At 54.9% G+C, this 21,908-nt stretch overlaps 1 protein-coding gene across 1 annotated transcript; it reads right to left on the bottom strand.

The window, feature by feature from the left end:
- Positions 1–3,360: 3,360 nt before the first annotated feature.
- WNT6 (Wnt family member 6) lies at positions 3,361–19,101 on the bottom strand. Its single transcript, XM_007966315.3, has 4 exons — positions 18,789–19,101; positions 7,373–7,593; positions 6,814–7,148; positions 3,361–5,262 (listed from the first exon to the last, which is right to left on the bottom strand). Exons 1-4 carry the CDS (start codon positions 18,866–18,868, stop codon positions 4,801–4,803), a joined length of 1,098 nt encoding a protein of 365 aa, XP_007964506.1. The 5' UTR covers positions 18,869–19,101; the 3' UTR covers positions 3,361–4,800.
- Positions 19,102–21,908: the final 2,807 nt, after the last annotated feature.

The raw sequence follows: 21,908 nt of genomic DNA, 5'->3' as shown, positions 1-21,908 counted from the left end.
AGACCACAATTACAGGGGCCACTGGGGGGCGGGGGAGCACTGGGGATGAAAGGCAGCTTGGAGAATGGTTCCAGCTGTGGCAGCTCTGGAGAAGGTCACAGGGAGGAAGGGCCGGGGAAGTATGGGGGTGAGAACAGGTGGGACCCTCACAACCCGAGCCTAGCCCAGTCCAGCCCCAGCCCAATCCTGGTGCCCAGCTGGAGAAGTTTGTCTTGGGGTAGAAGAAAGCCAGGGAGTCACAGACCAATAGGGGGGCTCTTCATCCCGTTGTCCAGGCCTTAGGGGCCACCAACCCTCAGCAAGGTAAGGGGGAATGGCTTGTTGCTCCAGTCTCCCCAAACTCCTAATGTATTTGGTCATTGAAAGAGAAGGGAAATGTTCCCCGAGCCCGTGGTCTCAGGCTGATCCTAGGCCTTCCACTCGGCCTCCTCACCCATCTGCCTGTGTTCTGCCTGTTCCTGATGTGGTCACACGCACATCTGGGGTGCCTCTGTGCACTTCCCCCATCTCCCCAGTTCCACATGTCCCCTGCCACTCAGCCAGCAGGGGACTTTGATGGCTCAGACTGCCTGGGGCTGAGCAGCTGGATGAGCAGGGGTGGGTGGTGGTGGGAGCTCTACTTCCGGCCCCTTCCAAGGCAGCAAGGAGAGAGCACGGATCTATCTCAGGGCTCAAAGAAGATGAGGCTAGAAGTCCCAATGGTGCCTCCCAGGTCATCATTCCCAATCTTCATAGAAGGCAGTGCCCAGACGCCTTCAGGGCTTGGTCACAGAAGATGGACTAGTAACATGTGACCAGCAGTTTAAAGATGGAAGTGCATTCTCCCAATGTGCTAAAAAGCAATCAGGGACCCCTATTAGGTGATAGGAAGTGCTCAGAAAGGTTAACTGATTGACCAAGGTCAAGCTAGCAAACGAGGTGTTTTTCATTGTACCATACTACTTCCTCTGAATTCCTTTTTTTTTTTTTTTTTTTTTTTTTTTTTTTTTTTTTTTTGAGACGGAGTCTCGCTCTGTCGCCCAGGCTGGAGTGCAGTGGCGCAATCTCGGCTCACTGCAAGCTCCGCCTCCCGGGTTCACGCCATTCTCCTGCCTCAGCCTCCCGAGTAGCTGGGACTACAGGCGCCCGCCACTGCGCCCGGCTAATTTTTTCTATTTTTAGTAGAGACGGAGTTTCACCGTGTTAGCCAGGATGGTCTCGATCTCCTGACCTTGTGATCCGCCCGCCTCGGCCTCCCAAAGTGCTGGGATTACAGGCGTGAGCCACCGCGCCCGGCCTCTGAATTCCTTTTAACCTGCCTAGGGTGGTGCCAGTTCATGCCACTTTCCCAGTTTCCCTCTCTGGCACTGTGGAGGAAGATGTCCAGCATCATCCACCCTGTCTCACCCCCTGCAGGACCCAGCAGTGGTAGAGACCGGAAGGCTGTCATCCCAGCCCTAGGTCTGGGCCAGCCCAGACGTCTCAGACAGTCTGGAACCCTAGAAGCTTGACCTAAGCTGTTTGTAGGTCTCCTTGCTTCCTTTCAGTCCTATCCTCTCCTGTCCACCACTCCCTTGAGTTTCCCAGACGTCCTGCAAGTCCTGTCTGTGACTCTGTGTTAATAGAGAAGCTGGGCTCCGCATGCCCCCTGGTGGTCTCTGAGAGAAGTGCAGGAGTTTGGGTTTTGGGGTTTTTTGTTTGTTTGTTTGAAGATAAGAGCAGAGCTTTGGGGAAGGCAGATCTGTGAATATAAACCTTGCCCTCAGGGAGCTTCATTTATCCTCTGTGTGGACCATAATGTATTTCCACTGTCTCCTTTGGTAAGTTAACAGAGATTCCTTTGGTCAAGGAGTTCTAAGTCCAAATTCTCCATGACTTATCTGAAGCCCAGACATTTGACCCAAGGGAGCCAAGAGGAGGTAGAAAGGAAAACCCTGGTGCCTCAACCTTCCCACTGCAGCCTGACACCCCTCCCCACCATGAGCCTTGAGGGTTGAGGCAGGCTAAGTCACCGAGTGAATGCAGGGGCACGGCAGAGGAAGGACAGGGGTCCTGGAAGCCACGGTCTGTCACATCCAGAATAAGCTCCGTTTCCTTCTGTTTTATTTGAAGAACTGTGCTTTGCTCCCGGTGCCCACCCCGCCCCCCTGTGGTTCTAGAGAGGCTGTCAATCGCAGGCATCTCCCTAGACATCATCTCCCTGGACACCATTATTGGTTCAGGAATAGGCAAATGACCAAGATGAACTAAGCTAGGTCTTCCTTGGGACTTCTGTTGGAGACAACTGGGAAGGTCATTCTTCCTTTTTTTGGATCTAAGACTGCATATAGAGCTGTCATGGAGAAAGTCTGCAGGAGGAGACAATGAGGACAGTATGCCAAGAGAGGCAGAGATAAGCAGAAACAATAGATGCAGAGGTGAGGGAGAGGGAAGGAGATGAGAAAGAAGCCTGTGACACCATGTGAGCCCCTGGGTTCAGTTGTACCTGAATTCAAACTAACCTCTGGACTTCCCCGGTATAAGAGCCATTCATTAATTCTGTTTGGCCTCAGCTAAAAGTCAGGTACCTTCATTTGCAATCAGGGCCTGCCCAATATCTGCAAAGCATCATATGTCTATCCCCATTCTCACAGTAACTATCATTTATTAAACATATGTTTGACAAATTATGTATCATGAGCTATGCTACAGTCTTTCATATCTCAAAAACACATTATCCCAACAATCCTGCGAGGGTGTGGGACAGATTATGATGGCTACAAATTCTTTGCCACTCCTCCCATTGAGAGGTGGAATTAATTTTCCCTCCTTTTGAATTTTGCCTGGCTCTGTGACCTGTTTTGACCAATACAGAGTTACAGTGATGCTATGTAACTTCCAAAGCTGGACTTAAGAGACTTACAGCTTCTGCCTTCAAGTTTGGTACACTCTCTTTTAAAAGTCAGTCTTGGCCGGGTGCGGTGGCTCACGTCTGTAATCCCAGCACTTTGAGAGGCTGAGGCGGGCAGATCACAAGGTCAGGAGATCAAGACCATCTTGGCTAACACGGTGAAACCCCGTCTCTACTAAAAATACAAAAAACTTAGCCAGGTGTGGTGGCGGGCGCCTGTAGTCCCAGCTACTTGGGAGGCTGAGGCAGGAGAATGGCATGAACCCAGGAGGCGGAGCTTGCAGTGAGCCGAGATCCTGCCACTGCACTCCAACCTGGGGGATAGAGCGAGACTCCGTCTCAAAAAAAAAAAAAAAAAAAGTCAGTCTTATGTAAGAAGTCTGACTATCCTAAGGCTAACATGCAGCAAGGAAGCCCAAGTTAGCCACATGGAGAGAATGAGAGCACAAGAGAAGTGCTTGTGCCCTAGACATGTGAGTGGGGGCTTCTGGGACTGTCCAGCACAGCACAGTCAATACTGCAGCAGAATGCAGCCATGTGAACCAAGCCAATGGTTCTGCTACATAGAGCGGACCTACCGAGCTGAGTTCTGACAAATCATGACCTCAAAAATCCTGAGAAGTAATTACTTTGGGGTTGTTTGTTTTGTAGCAATGGATAACTGAAACAGAGCGAAATCCCTTTGTATAAAGAAAATGAGGCTAACTTGGCCTATGCTGTACAGTTCTAAGCAGCAGCACCAACTGCAAACCCAGAGTGTCTGACCCCAAAGCTCATTTTTTTTTTTTTGTCTTCCATACCTTCATGGGGGAATCATTCCCCATTGCAGTATTTGGACTGGAGGAAAGTTGGAAGCTCTGAGTCCTGGAAGTTGGGCTATGCCCTCCCTCTTTCTCTCTGGAGGAAGATGAGAGCTCAAGCTTCAGCTCTGGAGAATCCAGAACTGCTCTCTGTCTCCTCACTTTCACCATTAGCTTCCCAAGAGGAACCAGAAGGAAGGAAATATTACTGGGTGCCAAGAGAAATGTTGGGACAAACTTGCTTCCTCTCCCTCTAAGTGTGATTAGAAATGCTGTTCTGGGAAGTCTTTTCAATGTGAATGGGGGTGAAGTTAGTTTTGATGGTAACAAAACCTGGTGGAGCTAATAACATGTGTTCATCACATTCTACAGTTTATAAAAGTGCTTTAATCCCATGGGCTTAGGTATCCCCAAAAGTTTACCCAGAAATTCCCCAGGAGTCACAGAAACAGACACAATCCCCTAAAAATTAAGACAAGGACAAGTTTGAGAGTTGAGCATACCATCGGAAGCTTCTGATGCCCCTGTCCCTTTAAAGAGGAATTGCTAGTTCTTCTCCGGCTTGCAGATCCAGGCCCTAGATGTGTGACAGGAGTGAACAAGAAGAATACCAAGGGGGGATAGTGAGTTTCTAGGAGAGGCCAACCTGGTTGGGAGATAGGGACCCAGGTGATGGCCCCTAAGGTGCTAGTTCTAGCAAAACTACCTTCTTCTGGAGCCTGGCAGCCTGAAGATGGGTCTCCCCGCAAACTGTGGGTCCAGCCCTAGTGGTTTAAATATCTTTATTGATACTAACCTCACCCACCATCCCGTGGCCAGCAGTTCTGGGGAGCCCAGTGTCCAGAGGCCTTTAGACTGACTTGTTGGTTTCCTCCTAGAGGCCAAGGGGAGGGAGGGCCTGTACAGTGTCCTTTAAACGCTCCTGGAGCGCCTTTTCGGGGCCGTCCGGCGCCCTGGGCCTTCGTAGGTGGGTGTTCCTCTCAAGTCCGTCGCCTCACCGTTTCCAGAGGCATGGGAGTTGGACTTTGGCAGGGAGAGGCTGGGCTCGAGCGGCGCCCGGTGCCGGTGCCCTGAGGTCCCGGAGGTGCGAGCCACCGCTGCGCGAAGTCAGTCTAGGTGCCGGGCGGCGGGTCAGAGGCAGAGGCTGAGCTCCTTGCGCACACGGCAGCGGTGGCACTGCACTACGCAGCACCAGTGGAAACGGCACAGGCAGTTCTCTTCGAGCTGCACGCTCTCCTGGCGGTGCCCGCGGCCGCAGCACAGCAGGTCGCAGCCACTGAGGTCCGGGGCGCTGCTATTGCAGGCGCGGCCGCGCGTGCCGGGGGAGCCGGTGCGTCGGTTGGGGGCGCAGAAGTCGGGTGAATCAGCGGCGTAGAGGAGGTCCGCTCGGCCCGGCGGCTTCAGCGTGCGGACCGCGGGCAGTAGGGCCTTGCCGTCGTTAGTGCCCATGACGCGTGAGGCGCCGTGGAAGCGCTCCAGCAGCCGCGCGCCCACCTCGCGAAACGGAGGCAGCTTCTGCCAGCAGGTTCGCAGCGCGCACGAGCCCGACAGCCCGTGGCATTTGCACTCGGTGCGCGTGTGGCTCCGCACGGCCTGCGGGGAGCAGAGGGGCGGACGCATGTGGACAGATGGGGGTGCAGGGAAGGGCCCAGTGGATGGACAGAAAATAAGATTGGGAATGGGAAGTGAAAGGAAGAGGAAAATGGAGACAAAAGAAGGAGACCGCAAGTTCAGGAGGAGGAAATCAAGGAAAGGACAGCTCGGAAGGGAGGAGCAGGAGGAATGGTGAGGATGGAGTGGTATGATGATGACGAAACGGGGAGACGGGGGACAATATGCAGCGCAGAGATTCCAGGGTCCAAAGCCAGGGAGTGGGGGAGAAAGCAGAATGGACAGCAGGGATGAGATTCTCTCTGGAGGAGGGGGGAGGTGGCAGCTGTGGAGGCCTAGCCCCCTGCCAACCTGGCCCCCTCATTCCTACCCCTCACAGCCCCAGGCGGGGCTGAACAGAGATGCAGAGCCAGCCGCCTGGGCGTCTGTCTCCGCCATCCCGCCCCAGCCCTCTCGGCAGGTATGTGGGCCTGTCCGGACATTCCTCTTCGGGCCCCCTCCTCTCCCTGCCCGATGCCTCAGGCCCGAACCCTAGAGGACACGGTATGTATGGCGGTGTCCCTGAAGAACGCTAGAACTGAGGCATAGGGTGCAGGAGGGCCGGCTGGGAATGCAGTACTGAGAGTGGAACCCAGGCGGCCTCTCCCCTATTCACTGTTTGAAGCAGGGTCTAAGATTTCCAACCCCACCAAGGATTGATGGCTCAGAAGACCCAAGAAAATCATTTTTGGAAGCTCAGAATCCAGGGGCTAACCTGACCTTTTGTCCACAGCCTGAGTCTACCCTGCCCCCTCCTGGAACCATCACACCCAGACAACCTTCTTGCTCCTGAAGGAGAGCTCCTGGGGCTCTCCTCAATACAGAGGGGAGAGGAGAGGCTACCATAGCTCTGGGCAGGTGAGACCTGGGCTGGGGTTGCTGGGCAGCCAGTTGGCAAGTGCCCAGAATTGGTCACAGCTGTCCTGGCCTCCACCTGACTCCCTCCAACCTCCACCAGGATTGGTTCCCTGTCCTTCGCTGTTTTCCATTGCCCTTCAGACATGTTCAAACTCTTTCTAGGCCTCTCTCACTCCCCCTGACTTCCCTCTACCCAGTCCCCAGACCTTGCCCTAGCTTCTATCCTGTCTTTCATCCCCACCTTTGTTTTATTCCTCTGCCCCTGCCCAGGCATAGACTCCCTACCCACTGAAAGCTTTGCTTCACCTGTCCTGTCTTGAAGCTGTGCCCTCTCTACCTGGGGTCACTAAAGACCCTCAGTCCTATTCCCTGAGTATCCCTTCCCCATTCTGCCCACTGTACCGTCCAGCATCTGGCCTTCTCAGACCCCCAAGTGACTCCTTCTTGAGGCTGGACACCCCTCCTCCCACATGTCCATCCATGCTGGCAGCCCGTCTTTCCGCACATGCCCACTCCCCCACACATTAACGCCCCCTCCACCTACACGCCCTCACTCCCGCGCACACTTTCTCAAGCACGCTCCTGCGCGCACACTCACATTTCCGCACACACTCACTCCGTCGTGCCCCTACGCACCAGCCGGCCCGCCTCGTTGTTGTGCAGTTGCACCAACGCGCGGATGTCTCCGCGTCCCCGCTTGTGCCGCGCGTCCATAAAGAGCCTCGACTTCTCGTCCCCGAAGTCCACGTCGTCGCCGCAGCCTCCCCACTCCCAGGCGGAGCTGCCTTCCGGGGAGCCCGCGGGGCCAGGGGGTCCGGGGGTGCCGGGCAGGCCGGAGGGCCGGGGAGGGGACCGCCCGCGGGGCGCCTGGCAGCCGCACTGCAGCAGCTCGCCCATGGAACAGGCCTGCGTGACGGCGTGGCTGGCGCCCGCCGCGGTGATGGCGAACACGAAGGCCGTCTCTCGAATGTCTGCGAATGCAGAGAGGTGCAATCAGCACGGGTTGGGGCGGTCAGCTGGGGCCTGGGACCTGAAACCTGGGACCAGGGGCCTGGGAGGCAGGGTCTTTGCAGAGTGCCCAGATACGTGCGACGGGGAAGTGGGGCTCAGGCAACTTCAGCGAACCAGCTCCCCACTCCTCAGGTCCCCCAGCCGGGAGAAAGCAGCCCCACTTCCGCCCCCTCCCCACACTGACCCTGCTGCAGGATGCGTCCAAAGGCCTTGCTGTGGCTGGAGCAGTTCCAGCGGCGGAAGCGGAACTGGAACTGGCACTCTCGCACCCCGAGCCGGGCGCCCCGGGCTAGCTCTGCCACTACTTCCGGCTCAGCCTGGCACAACTCGGCCTGCCTCCCGGCCAGCCGCCGTGCCTTCCTGCAGATGCTGATAGGGTCCATAACCAAGGGGCTGCCCACAGCCCTGGAAAGCAGATAATAGCAAGTCAGGGGTATAACCCTTATAAGGGCTTGGGGTGGAAGGGAGGGAGACCAGCCCTACTTAGCCCCCAGCCGGGAGCTGAGACATGCCCTCCCACCCTACCCCCAAACTGCACTTGAGATTGTCCTGCCTGGCTCTCCTACTATTCCATGTCTGTGTCCCCTCTTAACTAGAGTCTATTTTGATAATTGCTACAGAGCAAAGATTCAATCTTATCTTCCTGCGCACATCTTTGTAAATAAATCCTTATAGAAATTTGACTGAAGGTGAAGGCAGCTGGCACCAGGTAAACCAAAGTTAAAACTCAAACGTCTAGCCCAAAAGGATGACAAGGAAAAGAAATCACAGAAGAAAGATCAAGAAGGCTGTCAAGGGAAAGAAAGTATGTGTCATCAAGAGCTACCAAAGAAAAGTAAGCAGTATCAAGGAATGATATGGTCCTAGTGGACCACAAGCTGGATATGTGTCAGCTGAACAGCCCGGATGAAAGGCAAGAACAATCCCAGGAAGAGAGAATGCCACAAGATGTCAGAATGGGTAGGGAATGGAGCCTTGCTGAGAAAAGTCACACTCCCTCCATAGCCCAAGTTTCTCCTGTAAAATGGGTGTGTTGGGCTTTCATCTCTAAGGTGGGACCTCCTACCCTGATATCTTCTGTGTCCCTGAACTGGAGAGCAGGAGGAAGGAGCTGAGGGCCAGGTCTCTGAAGCATTGTTGGAAAGTAGGTGACACTGACCCTTCTCCTGCTCCAGGATCTGTGGCTTTTTTTTTTTTTTTAATTGAGACGGAGTCTCGCTCTGTCACCCAGGCTGGAGTGCGCTGGCGCGATCTCACCTCGCTGCAACCTGCACTGCCCAGGTTCAAGCAATTCTCATGTCTCAGCCTCCCAAATAGCTGGGACTAGAGGCGTGCACCACCGCGCTTGGCTAATTTTTTTGTACTTTTAGTAGAGACAAGGTTTCACGATGTTGGCCAGGCCAGTCTCAAACTCCTGACTTCAGATGATCTGCCTGCTTTGCCTTCCCAAAGTGCTCGGATTACAGGCATGAGCCACCACACACGGCCAAGGATCTGTTGCCTTCTCTGAGCAGAATGGCAGTGAACCAAGCCCTACCTATTGGGGTGACATCACTGCTGGGGGGCAGGCAATGTTTGGCTTGGTAGGGGAAGACTTCATGGGAAGTTTCATGCACTTCCAGAAATCCCTCCACTCCTGACATTCATTCTGCCTGAGGAGAGAGCTGACATTTCGTTTCTGTACAGCAGACCCCTGAAGGTTAATTCTGTAGGGATTCACACCTGGGGAACCACTTTCATCAGCTTGCTCCTATTTGAACACTTAGCTGGGATCCCCATCTCAAAGGAATGAGTAGAGCATTTGGGAACAGAGGGTAATTAGAGACCACCCAAAAGTTCTTCAGCAGAGGGTAGAAAAAAAAACTGGGGCCGGGCGCGGTGGCTCAAGCCTGTAATCCCAGCACTTTGGGAGGCTGAGACGGGCGGATCACGAGGTCAGGAGATCGAGACCATCCTGGCGAACACCGTGAAACCCCGTCTCTACTAAAAAATATAAAAAACTAGCCGGGCGAGGTGGCAGGCGCCTGTAGTCCCAGCTACTCGGGAGGCTCAGCCAGGAGAATGGCATAAACCCGGGAGGCGGAGCTTGCAGTGAGCCGAGATCCGGCCACTGCACTCCAGCCTCGGCCACAGAGCGAGACTCCGTCTCAAAAAAAAAAAAAAAAAAAAAAAAAAACTGGGTGGGGGTAGGGGTCCCAGGAGATAGAAAATATAGAGAATGCTGGCAGGTGGTGCCAGAGGTCAAGGTGGCCTACTTTTCAGTGTTGCTTTAGTGCATCTCCGCCCCACTGTCCCCATTTGCTCCACAAGTACAGGCTGCCCAGGCATGTTCTGGTTCCACAACAATGAAATGTGATGGTCTTAAATAGAAGCAAGAGGAATTTAGGTCTTAAGGTAGAACTCTCAACACTAAGGACAGAGGTGCTTGAAGAGGTGGTGCAGGAAGATGTGTAGTAAGCTCAGTCCTTTACGGTCTACAACACAAACACGTGTGTGTGCGCGTGCATTCTCACACACACACACAAAATCAGGTTGCTGCTGTCATCCTTACCCAAGTAGCTCAGGAACCAGATGTCTCTCAATGGAGAGGCTACAGTCCACATCTTCCTTCCTGTGTACTTAAGACCAGCACTGGCCCCCACCCTTTCCCAGCCTAGATAAGTAAAGCAATGGAGGGTGGGTCAGGGCACCCCAGTGACCCAGTGACTTTTGAGAGTTGATTGGTCTCTATGGATCCATCAATCTATCTGTCCCTTCGCTGCCCATATATCCTACCTCATTATAAGAAGGATTGGAGGCAGCTTCCAACATGGCTGTGCAGGGTCAGGAGATAAGACTATGAGCTTTTTGAGCATTAGGACTGCCTTATTTTCCTTTGCATCTCCTGGAAGACTTAGGTACTTAGTTTATATCCTCCCCCAACCCCAATTTGTATTACAAATGAAATTGTATAGTTTGAATTCTGTGCTATATGTGAATAATACCTGTAGTATATTATACAACAAACATCATTTAATATGTGGTTTTGAATGAATAAACAAGTCATCTAAGAGAAAGTTCTCACTTGAGCCCAGGCCCCTGTCCACATCTTATTTCATGACTCCTAGTTCATTTCCTCAAACATGCCCTTTTCCCCCACTGAGAGTCAGAGGCAGGGAATGAGTCCTCTCTGCAGTCTTCCAGCTCCTTATATCTGGGGCTCCACCTGTGAGTCGGGGACTCTGCAAGTTCATCTTCCCCACCCCCACTGCCCCTACTTCTAAGTTCCCCAGCCCCTCCTCCTCAACCCTGCCCTCTGCTAACTCCCTACTTTCCCAGGGTTGACTGGCTTTATCTTCCCAAGGTTACTCTACCCCATCCTTCTCCTCTCCCTCCTCCTCCCTTAAGAAGGCAGGAGGGAGTGGAGATGAGCAAGACAGAAAGACAAAAACCTCTTGACCTTCTCTGTTTCGCAGGGACTAGAGACAGGGAGAATCATGAGGAGTATGGAGGCCAGGGACTTTCAGGAGGTGGGGCTGGGGCTGGGGGGCTGCCCCAGAGCCAGTTCCTGGTCTGGGTCTGGCTCCCCAGGCTGGCTGGCTGCCTGGGAACTAGACTTGTTTACAAGCTGGTCAGGGGGAGGGATGGGCAGTAGTAGCAGCTAGAATCCCAAGGGACCAGTTTGTTCCCTGCCCTCCTGTCCTTGCTCCCATCCTAAATACATAGGAAATGAAACTCCAGAAGGGGCGTGGCAGGGGGCATTGGGCAAAACACCAAGCTTTGCTTCCGATCTCTGGTTTCTGTCAACTCTGTGTGGGCTGAGCCACTCTGAGCAAGTCAGTTCCTTTTGTGGGCTTCAGAAAAACTGAGGAGTTAGCATGAGAGACTCACATACCCCCTATAACTTTGGCTTTTGACACCACTCAAGTAATATCTCCCCCATCCCCACTCACCTTTCACCATCCTTCCTTTATGCTTCCTTAGACAGTGAACTCTGCTTTTCAGGCCTTTGGGTCAGCATTGGCCTGGGATCAGCCCAAAGAAGATGTGCTCCCCTTTGGGAGAATTTGCCTGTTTTGGGTCTGACGCACAGTGGTGGTCATACACAATATATAGGATCTGGGATCCTCATCAAACAGCCATTCCTGGGCATAGAAAAAAATGAGGCTACCCCTGAAAGAAATAAGTTGCGGACAAGAAGGGGCAAGCCTATGGATGGTCATTCTAACCGGCTTGGCCTGCACCAAGGTCTCTCTACTAAGGACCATGGTTGGTAGGATCAATTGCCCAGGGATGTGGTATCAGGGGCCAGCCAGTCCCTGTTGGCAACATCTGTAGACCTAAGCCCTGGAGGTCCTAGATTTCTGGCGTAACCTACCTTTCCATCTCTTGAGTCAGAGGGACAAGAACAATGTCAGAGATCCCCCAGTTCAGCCCCACCCATCTCACCCTCATTATGCAGATGAGCAAGACAAGAGACAACTGACTCTGGCCACTGGTGGGGGGATCCCTATTGCAAGACACAGTAGATGAATATTTCAAACACAAACAGTGCTGAGGGAAATGGGCACGTTAGATATCAGAAGACTTCCGGTGGCCTCCCACAGCATCCTCCACACAGCCCCCTACTCCTAGCAGGGTTGATTAACTCCAAATATATTCCAGATAACATCGCTAAACTTCTGGACTCAGACCCACCCTAAGTCATCAAAATCTTAGCATCTCTCCAAACTCACCTCAGATCCCACTTGCCCTAAGGAGCCTCCCTGGGCCCCAATCCCCACTGACCTTCCTCCATGCATCTCCCAAGGTGTCACTCATTTGTTGCGGGGGGAGGGGAGTGTCTGTTATCCTGCCAGTGGTATAATTAATTTTTCATGTTTGCTTGTCTTATCTTTCCAACTAGGTAGAAAACTCATCAAAAGACAATAAGCTCATGCATGGGCATTCATGGAGTACACTCAGGGTTTTTTGGGACCCACCAGACTTGAGTTTGGATCTGGGCTCTGCCATTTGCTTGTTCTATGATGTTGAGTGAGTCCCTAACATGTGAAGTTGGCACTTAGTCTTCATTAGATGGATGATGAGACTTAACCTCCTGAGCCTCAGTTTCTTCAACTGTCAAATGAAAATAGTAATATTCACCTCCCTCCCAGATTACAGATGCAGATAACCTGTCCAGAGAGTGGGCTTCCTCCAACTACTGGTGTTTGTCTTCCCACTCACACCCTTATTCATCTTTTGAGCCTGCCCAGTTTAGGGCAAACCGTAGGGTACAAGCAGCATTGTGGATTTCCAAGAACAACCTTTTCTCCAACTCTCTGCTATTTCTTCTCAGCTTGGATCCGTGCGTCTCCTCCTCCTCCATCCAGCCCTGCTCCTGGACCAAATGTACCCTCTAGGACCCTCCTCTTCCCCAGCAGGCCCTCCTGGGTGGATCACTGAGGCCAAAGGGATCACAGCCCACTGGTTGCCCAATGCCCTCTGAAGGATCTCCAAGTCAGCCTCCCTCTATTTCCCCGCCCCTACTCCTAAGGTCCCCACACTGACCCCACCTCCCACAAGCCAGCAGAGGGAGCCCTGAGCCCTGGGGCTGTGGATGGGGGTGGGGGAGGTGGGTGGTGGAGAAGGGGCAGAAAAATGTTGCCTGACGGCTGCTGAGGCGGCTGGGCCCGGGCCTGTGCCCGCCCGCCTGTCCTGTCCTGCTCTGTCTAACTCGGTAATTACTGCTCCCCCTCCCCCAGCCCCTACCCCCACCCAAACCACCACATCAAAGCCAGTGATGCCCAGCTCCATTAACCCCTGCCTCCCCACTGCCCCCCAGCTACCCCATTCCCCCCTCACCACTCCTAACTCAACTTGGTTCCCTCTGCCCTTCCTCACCCATCTGTCTTCATCACTCTTGGGAGAAGTGGAGGCATTCCCTTCTCTGACAGACTTCGCTGTGCAATGGGCTTCCTATTGGTCAGGGCTGAAGCAGGCGAAGATGCCCCAGGAGACTGTCCTGGGCCCTCTACTCGCCCTATCTGAGGGTGGGACAGGGGAGCAGGAGAGGCCTGTGAAAGATCCTGTGCCCCTTTCCTGATCTCCCACCCCCTTACAAGAATGAGATACTGAGCCAGAGGTGGACTCAGTCCAGCTCTGAGCTGCCTGGATTCTGGGTGGCCAGGGGCAAGTCATCTTTTCACTGCCTGTCCGTGACCTTGCCGCCCTCACATGTAAGTGAAAATATTGGACCTGATTATCTCTAAGTGCTTTCTAGATCTACTTTCTAGATTAAACAGAGGTCTCGGAGCTGGAGGAACCAGCCACAGAGGCCAAGGTGGAAGCCTCCCAGAGGTCTTTCTCTCCCTCAGCTCCTCCTCCGGCAGTTCTGGAGAAGCACCCGAGGGAGCGCCTGGCCTAGGCAGGAAGGAGGGTGCAGGCTGGGGGTGCTGTCACTGACCCACAAAGGACAGGCGTCTATGTTCCGAGTGCCTCCAGCCACCCTTCCGCCAGCCTGACAACCCTGCCCTCGCCTCATCCCCTCCACAGTGGCATTTCTCCATCATAGTGCACATTCTGGAACCCCGCCTTGCTGGGTCTGGTGAGCAAACCTCCTGCTAACCTCTCCCCACCAACTCCTGGCTTCTGATGAGAACAGGGCAGGAGGGGGCTGCACCCCCCAGGAAACGTCTCAGTGCCAGAACTCTGGTGGGCTCAGGGCATGCTCTGGCCTGGATTGGGCCAGCCTCCTTCTGCCCCTGCCCTTTTCTGCTCACAGCCCCATTGTCTCCCTTCAGGGGAAGCTGCCAAGGCGGGAGGCCTGGAGGGGGGAATGGATGGCCAACCCACCCCCTTCTACACCCCACCCTGGAGCTCAGCAGGGGCCAGCAACAGGACTGCCCGCAATGGGTCAGGGCCCCAGATAAAGACAGGATGGGAAAGGGTGGTCAGGCCCAGCCTGGGTTGGGGGTGGCAGCTAGAAAACCTGACTGCCACAAAGAAGCTGGGGTCCTTTCCCTGCCTCCCTGTGGGGCCAGATGAGGCTGTCCTAGGCCTCTGGCTCCCATTTCCTTTTCCAGGAGGGGGGTGGATGAAAGACAAGATGGGATGGGGGAAGGGAGTGACACTGGGTGGTGTTTTCCCTAGTGGAACAAGGGGAGGGTTAGTTTCTTTCATAGAAAATATAAAACAGGACTGGGCACAGTGGTTTATGCCTGTTATCCCAGCACTTTGGGAGGCTAAGGCAGGCAGATGACTTTAGGTGAGGAGTTCAAGATCAACCTGGCCAACATGGTGAAACCCCGTCTCTACTAAAAATACTAAAAAAATTAGCTGGCGTGGTGGCAGGCACCTGTAATCCCAGCTACTCGGGAGGCTGAGGCAGGAGAATCACTTGAACCTGGGAGACAGAGGTTGCAGTGAGCTGAGATCGCACCACTGCACTCCAGCCTGGGTGAGAGAGTGAGACACTGTCTCAAAAAGAAAGAAAAGAAAAGGAAGGAAAGGAAAATAAAAAGAAGAGAAGAGAAAAGAAAAGAAAAAACAGAAAGAGGAAGAGGGAAGAGAGAGATTGATTTGACCATTCTATGAGAGTGAGCTATTTTCTACATTCATTGATTGGAGGTATAAATAACGATGGGTCAGATGTTGTAAAGAACTTCCTGGGGGTGGGCAAGGCTGGAGCAGGGAGCAGAGTGGAAGCGGGGAACTGGTGACTGGGAAGCTCTCCTTCTCTGCTTCACTCCCAAGACAGGGTTTGACAGGGCCACAGCATAGGCTGGATAACCTGGATGCAATGAGGCTGGACAAGATGACCTCCAGAGAGCCTGGCCAATGTCCTGGAATCTGGGATTCTGTAATTCACAAAGATATGATTACAGATAAGAGACAGACAGAGAGGCTGGAAGCAGAGTTTATTTTTATTGATTGATTGATTGAGACAGAGTTTTGCTCTGTCACCTAGGCTGGAGTGCAGTGGCATGGATCTCGGCTCACTGCAACCTCAGCCCCCCAGGTTCAAACGATTCTTCTGCCTCAGCCTCCCGAGTAGCTGGGATTACAGGTACCCACCACCACTCCTGGTTAATTTTTGTATCTTTAGTAGAAATGGGGTTTCACCATGTTGGCCAGGCTGATCTTGAACTCCTGACCTCAAGTGATCTGCCAGCCTCAGCCTCCCAAAGTGGTGGGATTTCAGGACTGAGCCTCTGTGCCTGGTCTGGAGGCAGAGTTTAGAAAGCATGCATCACATTGGAGTAAGGAGGGGGAGTGAAAAAGGTGGGAGAGAAACTTCTCAGGAACCTGGAGTCAGGTCTCCAAGCCAATTCCAAGGGCATGGGCCACACCCCTGCAGGACTCCCTTTTCCTGACCAAGACAGTCGAGTCACTCAAAGGTCCTGGGGTCCTCTCTGCTTCCAGCCTGGCTGCTGCTAGAATATCAGAGTGGGATGTAGGAGGCCGCTGCAGCTGCTTTCCTGGCCAGCACTGGAGCTCTGACCTGGCCAGGATTCTCTGACAAGTAGGGAGAAGAAAGCCAGTGAAAGCAGGTCCTGGGCATCGGGGAACAGCCTGGAAGTCCCTACTGGGAAAGATGCCAGCTAAAGTGAGACTGGGGGGTTGGGGGAGTAGAAGAGCCTCAGGCCAGTGGGAATTATTGGTCCAACCCATCAACCCACACTTGACCTTGGAGGGCACTGGTGGGGTGGGGAGGGATCAGGAGTGTAAGCAGAGTCAAAGATCCAGGGGAAGGGGGTCTGGGCTCAGAATAAAGAGATGAAGTGTCAGAAATAGACAGGTGACCAGGCGCAATGGCTCATGCCTGTAAGCCCAGCACTTTGGGAGACCAAGGTGAGCAGATTGCTTGAGGACAGGAGTTTGAGATCAGCCTGACCAATATGGTGAAACCTTGTCTCTGCTAAAAATACAAAATTTTGCCAGGCGTGGTGGTGGTCACCTCTAATCCCAGCTACTCAGGAGGCTGAGGCAGGAGAATCATTTGAGCCGGGAGGTAGAGACTGTAGTGAGCCAATATTGTGCCACTGCACTCCAGCCTGGGTGACACAACGAGACTCCATCTCAAAAAAAAAAATAAATAAAAGAGGCTGGGCATGGTGGCTCATGGCTGTAATCCCAGCACTTTGGGAGGCCGAGGTGGGCAGATCACTTGAGGTCAGGAGTTTGAGGCCAGCCTGGCCAACGTGGTGAAACCTTGTCTCTACTAAAAATACAAAAACTAGCCAGGCATGGTGGTGGGCGCCTATAGTCCTAGCTACTTGGGAAGCTAAAGCAGGAGAATCACTAGAACCGGGGAGACAGGTTGCCATGAGCCAAGATCGCACCACTGCACTCCAGCCTGGGCGACAGAACGAGACTCTGTCTCTAAATAAATAAATAAATAAAGAAATAAAGAAATAAAGAAATAGAAATAAAGAAAGAAAAACAAAATAAATAGAGGAGAGTGAAGGGGCCAAGGCAGGCAGGAGAGGCTCATTCCCTCTGAGGCACATCTGAGCAAGGCAGTTGGACACCTTATCACCGGGGCCCCTCACTCCTCACCCGGCACACCCTGCAGCTGTGGCCATGAAGGCCTCTGTGTTCTCCCACACCTGCCCGTGTCACCTCCTCCCCCACTCCCCTCTTCCTAGCTTCAGGGTCAGTCTCTCAGGGACCAGGCCGCTCTCCTTTGGCTTGGCTGCCACCCAGGAGTCCCTCCTGAACAAAGGAACCCCCACAGATATAGAGTCCAGAAATGTGAATCAGCCTGTCCAACGACACTCCACAAACCCGTCTCCAGCACCAACACTCTCCTAGGCCTCAGGGCTCCTAAAGACAAGGTATCTGCCTTCCAGGAGCAGGGAAGAGAGACCTAAAGGACTACTGTTGTCAGCCAAATGCAGTAACTAGCATAGTTGCCCAATGTATGTGATATAGTGGGAGACAGAGAAGCCAATGGAAGGAGGACAAGAGGGCAGCTTCAGGGTGGAAGTGGTATTTTAACTGTAAGGATAAGAATGATTTAGACAGACGGGGAGGGAGGGGAAGGCAGACAATGGCCATCAGGGAGGGACCCCATCCCCACCCCTTGAAAAAGGGCAAAGTTAGGAAAGGTGTTTATGGGGAAAAGAGATTCCTTTACAACATTTTCCTTGAAACTCTGGATTTTAAATTTAAATGAATCCCCTTTTTCAATCCTGGGGACCCTGGCCAGGAGAAGCTGGGTTGTGAGGAGGGCACCGCACATACTAAGTACCTCCTAAGGTCCTGTTATTCTACACGTCCTCCTACCTAACCTTCCCAGCAAGCCTGCCAGGTAGGGAGACTGTTATCCTATTTCCAGTCAAGACTGAGAGGTAGGGAAAGGAAGTGACTAGCCCAAGATCACAAACATAATGTTTAGATCTTAGATCTATCTGCTTCGAAGCTGCCACTGCATTATACTAAGCCGGATCAAAGGGCATGTGTTCCCTAGTTGGGACCTGGGTCGTCCTCGGTTCGGCCCTTCCGTGACACTTGCGTGGGACGGCTCTCCGCATCACGAAGGATTGCGGCCCGCCGCTCCCTGTGTGGGCATCCCACTCCCTATCTCTCCAGAGCACCGGGATCTGCCTCTCTTCCAAATCTGGGGGGCGAGGGAGGAGCGGAGGGTCGACATCCAGCCAATCACGTGGCAATATGCAAATAGGCACGACCCTGCCTTCTTAAGATTGGCTAACCCGTCAGCGTTGTAGTCCAAGTCCCTCCTCTCTAAACACTGAGCTATTCCGGGCGAGGGTTTGCGGCTCTGGAGACCAAGGGGAAAAAAAGTCCTCTGGATCTGGATCTCTGAGCCGTCCCGGCCGGGCACCCTCCTTCCCTGCTCCGGCCCCACCCCCAGGGCTCGAAGCTCCCGCAACCTTCACTGCCTAGGTGTCCCTTCTAGCTAGGGCCAAGCCTGGGAAGACGCCCCGTCCCTTGGCTGGCCAGGCCCCTCTCCCTTCCCGCAGGACCCTCCCGGTCCCTTATCTCCCAGGCTGCACATTTTTTTTTCAGTCATGACCCCCACGTCTGGAAGGGCTGGGCGCCTGGGTCCCATTCCTTCCTCTCCTCCTTTTCCTTGCTCGGGGAGGACGAGGTAGAGAAAACCAGGGTCCTGACTCACTTTCCCCTTTATATTCCCTCTCTCGCCACTACGGTCCACTCCACAGGAGCCCGGAGAGAAGCTGGTGTGTTGGTAGGCAAAGCAGGGCGGGGAAGGGGCAGCTGTGTGGTCCTCTCTGCCTTGTGGCTTCCCACCTTGTTCCTGTCTTCTCCAAATCCAGCCCCCTACCCTGAATCCAGGGCCTTCCTCACACATTCTTTTCCTCCGATATGTGTCTTTCCGAAAGCTCTTTCCTACCCACCCGCCTGTTCCTTGGTGAGCTGGGTGAGCGCATAACTTGGCGGGGGCGGGGGGAGAGCCCGGGAGGAGGAAACACAATAGAATGTGCCCAGGGGTTAGGAACCTCGAAGTGGCGTTCAGAAAGGCCCCCGGTGGAGGCCAGAAAGCTGGGCTCTGAAAGCAGGTAGAGCCCGGAGGCTGCGGAACACCCCAATTGGTCCTGGGTCCCGGGGTCCCCACCCTCCAGCGTCCAGAGCCGCTCCAGGACAACCGGACTCACCACCACAGTCCGCCGACGTGCGCTGGGCACAGGAGCAGCAGCAGCAGCAGCCCGAGGCGGGAGGGCGCGGGCGGCAGCATCGTGACCGCCCTACGGCCGCCGGGGTGGGCAGGGGGCGAGGCTGCGGAGCGAACCGCTGCGCGCGAGGGCCCGGGCTTCAGGGCGAGCGCGGCGAGCTCAACCGCGGCGGCCGGGAGGCGAGGGCTCCGGCGGCGGCGGGGGGGCCCATCCCGGGCGAGGAGGGCGCGGCGGAGGCGGAGAGCTTACGGGGCAGCCAGCGCCTGTGTCTCCTGCGGAGCTCGCTCGGGAGAAGAAATCAGAGCCGGGGGCGGGGGTGGGAGGGGAGCGGGGCCGAGGCGGGGGCGGGGGGCAGGGGGCCGAAGGGGGGTGGCAGTTGCGACAGTCAGGCGGCGGGACTCTGGGGAGCGAGCCGTGCGCCCCGGGGCGGCGGGCGCGGAGCGCGGTGGAGGGCGGGAGCGGGGTGCCGGGGCGGGGCCCAGCGCGCTTCTGGCTGTGGGACCCGCCCGCCTCGCCCCCTCGCCTCGCCTCTCCCGGACTTCGAGTCCCCCGCCGCTCGCGGCCGCCAGGAGTCGGGGGCAAGGAAGAGCGGGGAAGAAGAGTAGAGAGGGGTGAAGGGGGGAGAAAGAGGAGCTGAGGAATGGGGGACGGGCTGGAAGGGAGACGTTTGACAGGTTTGTTGACTGTAAAGAGAGAAAACTTCCCAGGAATGAGGGAGTTTGGGGCGGGGGGCGGTGCGGAGGGAGATGCTGGCGCGGAGGCAAGAGAGGAAGTTGGCCTGGGGCGCGGGGTGCTTCGGCGAGGGTTGTCAAACTGGACCGCCCGAAAGGCGGATGCTGGAGGGGTCATCTCTTTCCGTGTCCCTCTTCGGTGCTGCACGCCCCTTCCTCAGCCTCTCCTTGAAGAAGGGAGGAAGCCATGGGCCTCCGCTCTCGCTCCCCAGCCATTCCACCTCTCAAGCCCGCGTTCCGGGGCGGGGAGGTGGGGGAAATGAGACGGCAAGAGGAGCCGCTCCAGGGCGTGCGCGCAAGCGCTGGCACGTGTAAGCGAGCGGGAGAATGCAGGTCGCAGACTTTGAAGAGATCGAGGGGTCAGAATTCGCTGCAGCCCGGCCTCCCGTGTCCACGGGTCTCTGCCTCGAGTTCCTCCCCCAACCTGGCCCGGGTAGAAGGGGTGGGAGAGCCAGCTGCAGGTGAGATGGCGTTTATCTGATTTTCTAATGCCACAAAAATGTCTTTGATGCCCCAGCCCCCTCCCCACGGGGGGGAGGAGATCAAAGGCTCCGTGGGGAGGAGGGACAGCTCCATTCATCACGCCATTCAGCTGGCAGTGGGCAGCAACCCCTGTCCCTCCAGCCCCTGACGTGCCCCAGGGTGCTGAGGGACAGGTGGTGTGGGACATTCTCCCTGCCACTACCATTAAGAGCAACCATCAACCTTTAAGGCTGTCCTGGAGTGGGGAGAACAGATCGAGTCCCTATGGCAGAAACATCAGGTGCCCAGAAGAAAACTCCTGGTTGTTGGGAGAGAGGGGGACCTGATCGTGGGGACTGAGGTCACTTCCAAGAGAGACAACCTTGGTGACCAGAAAGAGAAGACAAGATCCTGAGTTGCCCAGAGAGGGGGGACAAGTAGATCAAGATGAGGCCAAGGGGCTAAGGGAGGTGACCCCAGGGGAGGAGGCGGATGGGGGAAGGAATGAGCAGACAGAGATGAGAGAACTGGAGAAGTGTTGGTCTTGCCTGCGAGCAAGCTCCGTATCAGGGCTCTGGTGTCCAGTCTGCATCAGCTCAACCCCTTGTACTGGATACAGAGAGTTCTGATGAAGGGACTAGGACATGCTAAAGAAGGGGAACAGGGGAGTCATAGAGAGAGGGTCTGGTCCAAGCACTGCCCTCTCCAATTTTAGCCTTTAACATTATCCAAATGCCACACAGAGCCCCTGCACCTAGTAACTTTGCACACAGTTGCTGTTTCTACGGGGCAATGCCAATCTGGACAGTTACTACAGGTCAATGCCAACTTTGGACACTACACATTCAAAGACATACCCAGGTTGGGTGCACACTCCGGCCATGTGGTACCAAATAGCCAGCTAGAGGGCTCTGGGGGTCCCTGGAGGCTGCAGGTGGCCAGTGGCCAGCCTCCTGGGAGCCACTGCCTGGGTTCCGAACCCCCTGCCCAGCCCTGCTCCCACCCTGCTACTGTTATTGCAGATTATGAAATGCTCTCCCTATCCTGCATTCTTCTCCGAGGCAAGAATTTTAATGTATTTGTCTTTGTCATCAGGGGACCTGGGCTCTGAGACCGCCCTGCCTCTGCCTGAGGAGGGAGCGCCCCAAATCTAGTCCCTGCTGCCTCCAGACCCCAGCCTCTCTCCATTACCACCCCTCCCCCATGCCCTAGCCCTGCTCCCCGCCTCCCGCTCCTAAGACACAGTCTCTCTGTGGGGTGGATAAAAATGATGTTATTGAAACAACAGAATTGGGAGCAGTGGCAGGGAGCAGGGATCAGCTCAGGAAACTGGGGCGTTTGCCAAGAAGCCTTCTCCCCCGCAGGCGGCCTTTCTGCCCCCACCCCCCACCTTTCCTGCAAACATACACAGCTGGCCCCACCCCTCCTACAGCACTCACTCTGGCCAGATCTTGCAGAATCTTTTGCCATCTCTGGACTCCCCAAGCCCTTGTCCCTCCCCCACACAGTCCCATTCCAGAATCAGTTGGCCCAGTAGCGCCTGCAGAGCATTGCAGGGTTGGGGGGTGGCGGGGAGGTGGGCTGGAATCTGTGACAAGCAGGACTCCTGGAGTCCCAATTCCTAGGGCTTCTGCCCCAGGAGCACCCTTCTGCTCACTCTCCTTTGCCCTCTCCGCATCCTCATCAAGGGACTGGCTGACATCTGGGCAGAGCCAGAGGATGACTTCTGTTGTTTTGCCCCCAAACCTCCAAAGAGATGAATTCAGATGTTCCTGAGCCTTCAACCCACCAGTGTCACCTTAGAAGACTTACAAAGGAGCAGGGGCTGGAGGGGGGTGGCAGGAGGTAACAGACCGTGGTGCACAAAGATAGATCAAGATATGTGACCTACTTGCCCCCTCACACACCA

This window comes from Chlorocebus sabaeus, chromosome 10 (assembly GCF_047675955.1).
Source record: "Chlorocebus sabaeus isolate Y175 chromosome 10, mChlSab1.0.hap1, whole genome shotgun sequence".
Taxonomy (NCBI): Eukaryota; Metazoa; Chordata; class Mammalia; order Primates; family Cercopithecidae; genus Chlorocebus; species Chlorocebus sabaeus.
Note: the sequence above shows the minus strand (reverse complement) of the source record. Positions and strands in the feature narration are given on the sequence as shown.

Bases quoted from the DNA above. Each gene is read 5' to 3' on its own strand.
- WNT6 (XM_007966315.3), bottom strand. From the start codon at position 18,868: ATGCTGCCGCCCGCGCCCTCCCGCCTCGGGCTGCTGCTGCTGCTGCTC. The intron at 7,594-18,788 runs GTGAGTCCGGTT...TCTGCTTTCCAG, and splicing joins CACGTCGGCGGACTGTGGTG to GGCTGTGGGCAGCCCCTTGG. The intron at 7,149-7,372 runs GTCAGTGTGGGG...CTGCATTCGCAG, and splicing joins TGGACGCATCCTGCAGCAGG to ACATTCGAGAGACGGCCTTC.